The 8164-nt window shown below is 61.0% G+C and overlaps 1 protein-coding gene across 2 annotated transcripts in view; it reads right to left on the bottom strand.

The window, feature by feature from the left end:
• Window positions 1-331: 331 nt before the first annotated feature.
• Window positions 332-8164, bottom strand: part of UBQLN4 (ubiquilin 4) — a 16203-nt gene continuing 8370 nt past the window's right edge. For both annotated transcript variants that reach the window (XM_029935993.1, XM_029935992.1), the window contains 6 exons: window positions 5137-5362; window positions 4050-4189; window positions 3628-3711; window positions 3363-3478; window positions 3004-3190; window positions 332-1934 (listed from right to left, as the gene is read on the bottom strand). In XM_029935993.1, the coding sequence (XP_029791853.1) occupies window positions 1782-1934; window positions 3004-3190; window positions 3363-3478; window positions 3628-3711; window positions 4050-4189; window positions 5137-5362 (906 nt within the window). In that variant the 3' untranslated portion in view covers window positions 332-1781. The remainder of the gene's footprint in view (window positions 1935-3003; window positions 3191-3362; window positions 3479-3627; window positions 3712-4049; window positions 4190-5136; window positions 5363-8164) is intronic.

The raw sequence follows: 8164 nt of genomic DNA, 5'->3' as shown, positions 1-8164 counted from the left end.
AAACGTCCTTTGGGCCCACGAGCAGCAGCGGGAGGGCCCGGCCAGGCCGTCTCTGAACTCAAGGCTACACACCCTGATGTCACTTGCAGAAGATCTGGGTGCAATGGTTTGCTTTGTTTTGGTCTTTTTCATCAGAGGATGGCAATAAAGACCTTTCTGCCCCCCTCTCCCAGCCCTGATGGGGGTGGGGGTGGGGAATGGCGGAGTCCTTTAACGCTGTGCCAACCGAACCCCCTTCAACTCCGCCAGGTCCCGCTTCATCAAGCCTCCGGAACCCGAGTTTTCTTCGGCCAGCCTCCTCCCCCCAGAAAGCAAACACCAAGACATCCCGACAATAAGGGCCACGTCGTTTATTTACAAAGGCCAGTGTGGACGCTGGGGAGGACGGGAGGTGGAAGCCACACGGACACCCTCTCTGGATCGAGTAGGTCACCTTCCCACTTGGAGAAAATGTGGCGCCTCCACATTCTCAGCCGGTCCTCTGAGCGGCGTGAGGCTGCGGGGAGAAGGGGCGCCAGAGCCCCCCCCTGCCCCCTGCGCGCTGGCAGAGAGAGAGAGAGCAACGTCCAATTCCGCACCAACGGCATCGCCGAGCCCTCTCCTTCCCTTCCGGACAGAACTCTCTGGCCTGGAAGGAAACAGTGCAGGAGCCGAAGGCCAGGGGCTGCCGAGGGAGCCCTCCTGTTCCCCGCCAGGCCCCAGGCCCCGGCTGCCTGGCCCGGTGCACTCCTGCCCTGGATCAGCCCTCCCGCCTCCCTCTCTGGAGGGAGACAGCGCAGAACCAGGAACCAACACGGAATCCGCCGCCCCGCGCCACTCACGTGTGTGCGCGTGCACCTGCCGCACACACACACCCGCCGCCAGGACAGCCCCCAGTCCCTTCATGTCTCGTGACCGGGACCGAAGCCCCGGTACCTGGAGACGCAGGTGGGTCCTGGACACCGGGACGGCAGGAGCCCCCAGGCGTCACGGAGCCCCTCCTGCAGCTGCAGTTCCGTTAGCATCTCTAGGCCCTTCTGCCAGGCCTGAGCCTGGACCCCCGACCAAGGGCCTCTGCGGGGCTTCATCCCCCAAAGTGTGTTCCAGCTTCTGAGCCTTTGATTCGGGTCGTTTTCCCACCCCCTCCTCCAGAAACTCTCATCCCTCCTTTGCACCCATTCCACTGGGCCGGTCCAGGGCTCGGCTCCTTGGTCAGAGGGCCGTGTCTCGTGTCCCCCTTCCAACGGGGAAAACGGGCATCTTCCTCTCCCACAACATCCCAACGAAGCCTGGATGAAGGGACCGGAATGGGGGGGAGGGACGGAGAAGAGAGCTTGTCCCCCCCTCTCCGCCCCAGCTTGGAAGGGTGTGGTCCTAGCAGGGGTGAGGCTGCAGGTGGAGGAGCAGGGGAGAGAGGAGTCACCACAAGTAACCCCACGCACAAGCGGAGCCCTAGCCCCACACTCGGGGAACCCCGCCCCAGTCACTCCTCCCGCCCTGCACCGCCACCGGGAAGTCTGCAGGCTGTGCCAGGCGGCGGTGGGGCCGGTAGCTGGGGCCGGCCGGCGACACTGTGAAAACTTGAACGGCCGTGCTGGGGGGGGACCCGGAGCAACGACCCCGCAGATGTACGAGTAAACCCCAAATCCGCGGGGCACCAGGGCGAGGCTGTGCCCCTCCAGTCGCCTGCTGTCTGGAGCAGACAGGGGAGCAGACGGGGTGACAGGCAGAGGGCGGGGGCCGATGGAGGGGCCAGGCGCTGGCGTCCAGCGAACGGAGACGCAGGAGGCGCGAACGGGGGGTTAGGAGAGCTGGGAGCCCAGGAGTCTCTCGATGGCTGCGTTGACGTCCCCTCCTGTGGCGATCAGGGCCTGCAGGTTGGCCTCCCGGTTGATGAAGCCCATGGAGTTGAGCTGCTCGAGCTGCTGCTGGAACCTCACTTCCGGCGTCTGCACCTGCAGAGGGCGGGCCGCGTGAGGGGGCGCAGCACCCCCCCCCGCCCGCCGCCTCTCCCAGTCCGAGGTCTACAGCGCAGAGCGGGTGACCGGTAGGTCTCCAACATCCTAAGACTCAACCAGCGGGCAGGGAAGGGTGAGCCTCAGGCAGGGGCCACGGAGCCTGCACCCTGCAGCAGTGAAGGACCGTGTCACAGGAGGTGGGGGGCGGCCTTCTGAACCTTCAAAGGAGCAGACGGGCCTAGAGCTGCCTGTATTCCTGACCACTCTCCATCGCTCGCTGGAGAGGTTAAGGGCACTCCAGAGGCCAAACGGTCTGTGCTCAGGGAGAGGGGTCTACTCAGCGTTCCACCTCCGGCCCTCTTCAAGCACGGATTCAGAGTGAAGGCCAGGGAAGGGCCTCAGGAAACAGGGCCCTGTTTGATCATGTTTAGCCCATCAACAAACACCATTATTTATAGAAGAGAAGGCTTTACATTTCTGACACTGCTATAAACACCTCCTGGAGACGCTTTCCCAAAGGGCGTTCAGCAAACAGGAGCCTCGGTCGTGAAGGAGCCCAGCAGTCACAGGCCACCCGGCCTGACAGGACAAACACACCGTCCCCAGAAGGAAAGGAGGTGTGAGGGTCACAGAGGCCCCCTAGCACACAGCACAGGAGCCTTCTCTGGTGTTAGGTGCTGCTTCCCGTGACAGTCCACAGGATCTGGGCCGGACTGGACCTTGGTCCAACCCTTCCACAAGGTTCTGTAGAACAGAGCCTTCTACAGAGCTGGGCACACGCCACTTAGCCTCTCTGGGCCTCAGTTTCCCCCTTTATTACAGAGAAAGCAGTTTCTTTCCAAGGCTGTTGTGAGGAGTAGAGCAAACGTGCTCTTGCACACAAGGCATCAGAGCGGCCCTAGCGTCCAGTAAGTTCTATCATTACTCTCTTCTCCATTTCACAGAGGCAGAATTGAAGGTGGGGAAGGTGGCAGCCTGCCCAAGCCCCGCGGGTGGTCCGGCTGGCTCCAAAGCCGCTCCGCCGTCTCCAGGCTGCCCCCCACCCCCGCACCGACTGCCCGCGTACCTGGGAGTTCCCACCCCCGGCCAACAGCTGGACCATCTGCTGCATGAGGTGCTGCTGGGCACTGGGAGCCCCTGCGGGAGGAGGCGCGGCGGTGGGTGCAGGCGAGGAGGTGGGGGCCTCGGGCGCGGATCCGGTGTCGCTGCCTGCCGGGGCGGCCGGGGGCCGGGACATCCCGAAGGAGCCAAGGCTGCAGGCAGGAGAGAGCAAGAGGTGGGAGGCGGCCCCTGAGAAAGGGATGGGAACACGAAGTCCCGAAGGCCGAAGGCCGAGGAAGCGGGGCGCAGACCCCAGAGCGGCGGGGGCGGGGCTCGGCGGGGGGAGGAGCCAGAGCCTCGCTGCCCCTGTGCCCCCGCCCTCACCTGGGTACCAGCCCCGGGGCCTCGGTCTGCAAGGTCTGCAGGCCCTGCTGGATCTGCAGCAGCGCCTGCATGGCGCGGGGGTTGGTGAGCACGGACAAGGACTCCGGGTTCTGCATCTGCCGGGAAACACGCAAAAGAAGGCAGTGGTGGCGGGGCTGGGCGGCCACCCCGACCCAGGCCGGAGCTCTGCCCTCCCTTCCTTTCCCCTCGCCCCCGCGCTCCTCCCCACACCGTGGGGGGGGGCGGGGCGGGGCGCCTCACCCACCTGCTGCAGGAAGACGGGGAGCTGGAGGCGGAGCTGCTCCTGCAGCTGGGGGTTCCCCGCAAAGAGCGGCACGTTCACCATCATCTGCGGGGTGAAGGCAGAAGGGAGGCCTGGGCCCGCTCACCCTGAGAAGCCCCGGCCGCGTCCCTCAGCACCCCACCACCATGGGAAATCCGGGTTTCTGTGCATCCCGAAGGCTTCCGAGGGGCGGTGGGAGGAAACAAGAGTCAGCAGGCAGTGTCCCCAAGTACAGTGCTCACTGGGCCCTACGCCACTTCTGGGCACCTTACTATTAGGCCACTGAGCCCCCATGATGCCATGCGGGTGGGGCCACGCCCGTACAGGTGAGCAAACTGGGAGGCTTGGGGACTGGCTGCGCTCAGGCCGCTCCTCCTGCACGGGCCCAGCCCCCGCACCCCTACCTGAGCAGCGAAGTCGGGGTTCTGGGCCAGCGTCTGCATCATGCTGCGCATGTAGGGCGCCGAGATGACGTTCTGCATCAGCTGGGGGTTCTCAGAGATCTGCTGGAGGAGGGCCTGCATCTCCGGGCTGTTGAACACTCCTAGGACAGGGGGGTGGGTGACAAGGAGCAAGGGGGTCCAGACAGGAACCAGATGCCCTCTTCCACCTTCCTTACTTCCGACGTCGGGTGCCTATGGAGCTCAGAAGGGCGGCAAAAAACGGCCCCCAGTTCAGGGGTGTGGGCCCCCGCTCCCCCTTGCTTCAGCCCAGCCCCTCTCCGGGCTGCTCTACGGAATAGTGGGCTGGAAACTGGGTCTCATTTGCCCCCCCCCCCTTTCCTGGAAAGGGTCTGACAGAGGTCACACAGACTCGTGGTTGGCAGACTTTCTTAGCGGCAGAGCCCCTTCCTCAAACCAGATGTCACTCTGAAACCAAGTGTGACAACGGTCTGGCTGGAGCCCCTCCCAGTGGGTTCTCCCTCCTTCTGGGGAACTTCCGGACCTCAGACTCTGTACAGTTTGAAAGCCATGGATCATAAGGGGACTGGAGCGCACAGAGGGGAGGGATTCTCCCGATCCAGACGACCCCGCCCCCAGGGCATCTACCAGAGGTCCCCAGGGTCACATGGAGTCATAGGCCAGATAATGGGGCATCCCCAAGGGCCGGGCACACCCCCACGTCTGTCCACGGCAGCTCCGCACTTCCATCTCGCCCAGCCTCACACCTGCCGGTCCCTGGGAGCGCCGACTCCGCCCACACCCCTCCCCAGGCTGACGGGCTGACCCACTTCCCCCGGAGGTATCAGCAGAGCTGAGAGCTGAGGAGCGGGGCCTGCTTCACTATGCGCCATCCCTGGGCCGCTCCAGGGCCGGCAGGGCAAGTCCAAACCATCCCTCATCCCGAGGGGGCGGAGCTCCCGCCCCAGGCTGCAGACCGTGCGCCGGGGCTTCAGGGCAGGCCCGCCTGTCTTCAGGACGCGCCCCACTCAGTCCCGGGCCGGCGGCGGCCCTGGTGACCCCACTACGCTCCTCCCGGCCCAGGACATACCTGACCCCAGGCTAGCCGCATTGATCCCAAAGGGGTTGGAGACTGTCGGGTGCACCTGGCTGGTCCCCGATCCTCCGGTGCCCTCCCCCCCGGACCCGGGGGCCTGGGAGGTGGGGGGCGAGGGGCTCCAGGGGTTAGGGAGGGGCTCTCGGTTCTCGGTCCGCAGAGGCTGGGAGGATGAGCTGTCGGAGTTCCCGGCCAGGGAAGAGAAGGGGTTGTTGCCAAACTGGGAGGAGGGAAAGTTCTGGGTTAAGGACCAAAACAAACCAGGGCCAGGGCTAGCCCCCCCCCCCCCCCCCCCCCCCCCCCCCCCCCCCCCCCCCCCCCCCCCCCCGCCCCGCGCCTCTCCCCTAACAGCCTCCCCTCCCTGGGAGGGGGAGGGGGTGTGAGACCCCGGAGGCCCTCAGCTTCAGGTCTGGCCTCCAGATGGGCAGCCACACCCTTGTCTTGCAGGATGGCAGGTGGCCAGTGTGGGAGCAGCCAGGGATGACGGACCCCCCCCCCCCAAACCGCCTGGGTGGCTGGAAACTGCCCCCCCTCCCCCCCCAGGGCTCCAAAGACTTGGTCTCTAGTCTCCTGTGCCCTGGGGCACATTACACACACCTTCCCAAATAAGGACAAATCTGTCTTCCTCAGGCCTTCAGGGGCACAGGCAAGGTCACCTTTGCACGCCACCCTTCCCCTGACACTAGTAGGTGCTCAATAATCGTTGGCTTGACCAGCCCTGGTCTGCCTCCAGGCGCCCCCCCTCCATCCAGACATCGTGGTCCAACAGGACGTCTCCAGAAGCCTGGGTCCTGTCTGTGGCCCTCTGTCCCTGCAAGCACACGCAGGGGCACTCATCTCGGGCTGAGCGCGCCCTCCTTCTGCTGCTTCCCCCACGCAGTCTTCTCCTCAGCCTCCTTCCGTCAGCTAGACAGGCCCCCCCAGCACCAGGCTGCCCGCTGTCCCCCAGGATGGCCTCAGGGACGGCACTGCACCACAGGGCATGCGGCCCAAGGTGGCCCCAGAACTTCCTCTGGATCCCGCCACACCCAGGAAAGAGCTGTGTCGGGGGCATTTCCCCGCTCGGGTCCCTGTCCTGAGGCCGAGTGGTCCTCGCCTCCGCAGCCGGGGCCCCTCCTCACTGCGGGCTTTCCTGCTCGTTCGGAGTGGGGCGTGGGGACCAGAGCTAGCCAAGGCCCTCCTGCTCGGAGCCGGGCTTCCCCCCCAGGTCCACGCACCCCAGCCTCAGGCCTCTCCTGTTTCACACTTGCCGTACTGGTGCTCACCCTGCACCCACCGCCGCCGAGTTCTGGGCCCCCTGCTTTCCCTGTGCTCTCTACGGACCGATTGTCCTTCCGAACCCCCTCGGGCGATCACAGCTGCCATTTATTGAGCACCTACTACACACCGGGCTCGGTCTTCTAATGTTCACAGTAGCCCTCCAAAATACCAGTTCTCAAAGTGGGGTCCTGGGACCCCTACAAGGCTTAACACTGGTGTTGTAATTCTGACATGCCATTTGCCTTTTTTCACTCTTGTTGTTTTCATGAGTGTTCAGTGGCATGTCGGGCGCGGAAGCAGAGCTGGGTCCTGCAGCAAGCCAGACGGCAAGGGAGTCTGCAAAAGTTAGAACAGGGCCACTCTCCTCTAAAGTTTTGTTTTGGAAAATTAGGTTATTTTTAAAGCGACTGTGCTTTTTATATTAATGTGTATTGGATTTATTGTTGTTTTAAAATGAGTTCATCAACATTCCGTAAGTTAATTTCAAACAGAGTGGGTACTGATAGACCCAGCCCACAAAAACGAAACCTCTTGGGGTCCTCAATAATTCTTAGCCTATGAAGGGGTCCCGGGGCCAAAAGGGGGAAGAACCGCCGCTGTATGATGTCAGCTCCGTTTTGAAAACATGGACGCTAAGACTCAGAAAGGTTAAGCAACTAACTTAAAACTGTGCCACTAGCAATGGTGGGGCAGGTGTTTGAACCCAGGTTTGTTGATGCCAAACGTCTGCTCTCTTAGTGGTTCTTACAGCTCAGCGTCAGGATGGCTGGAGGGCTTGCCGACAGCCCTTCTCAGCTTCTCAGGTTTTGATGAGGTTTTTTTTTAACCAGATGCATGCATTACTTTGATATACATTTTTAATTAAATACTTAAATAAAATTTAAAGTAAGTTCCTTTAAAATCTCAAAGTTGATCCCGACAAGCACTTTCTAAGAGTTGAAAGAGCAACGCCAAGAATAACCGAGAAGATGCAGGAGAACAGGTTGGGGTTTGCTCCACCAGGTGCCCAGACTTAGGACAATGTGGCATTGGAACCACAAAAGACCCCGAATAGCCAAAGTTATATTGAAGAAGAAAACCAAAATGGGAGGCATCACCATCACAGACTTTAGCCTCTACTACAAAGCTGTCATCATCAAGACAGTATGGTATTGGCACAAAAACAGACACATAGACCAATGGAATAGAATAGAGAACCCAGAACTGGGCCCACAAATGTACGGCCAATTAATCTTTGACAAAGCAGGAAAAAGTATCCGATGGAAAAAAGACTGCCTCTTTAGCAGGTGTGCTGGGAGAACTGGACAGCAACATGCAGAATGAAACTAGACCACTTTCTTACACCATACACAAAAATCAACTCCAAATTTTGGCCGAAGGACCTGAATGTGAGACAGGAAACCATCAAAACCCTAGAGAAGAAAGTAGGAAACAACCTCCTTGACCTCCACGGCAGCAATCTCCTACTCGACACATCCCCAAAAGACAAGGGAAATGAAAGCAAAACTGAACTCTTGGGACCTCATCAAGATGAAAAGCTTCTGCACTGCAAAGGAGACAATCAAGAAAACTAATAGGCAATCGACAGAATGGGAACAGATAGTTGCAAATGACATATCAGATAAAGGGCTAGTATCCAAAATCTACAAGGAACTCACCAAACTCCACCCCCAAAAAACAAGTAACCCAGTGAAGAAATGGGCAGAAGACCTGAACACACTTCTCCAAAGAGGATATCCAGATGGCCTACAGGCACATGAAA

This window comes from Suricata suricatta, chromosome 3, assembly GCF_006229205.1.
Source record: "Suricata suricatta isolate VVHF042 chromosome 3, meerkat_22Aug2017_6uvM2_HiC, whole genome shotgun sequence".
In the NCBI taxonomy this organism is placed as follows: Eukaryota; Metazoa; Chordata; class Mammalia; order Carnivora; family Herpestidae; genus Suricata; species Suricata suricatta.
This window is presented reverse-complemented; position numbering and strand designations above follow the sequence as displayed.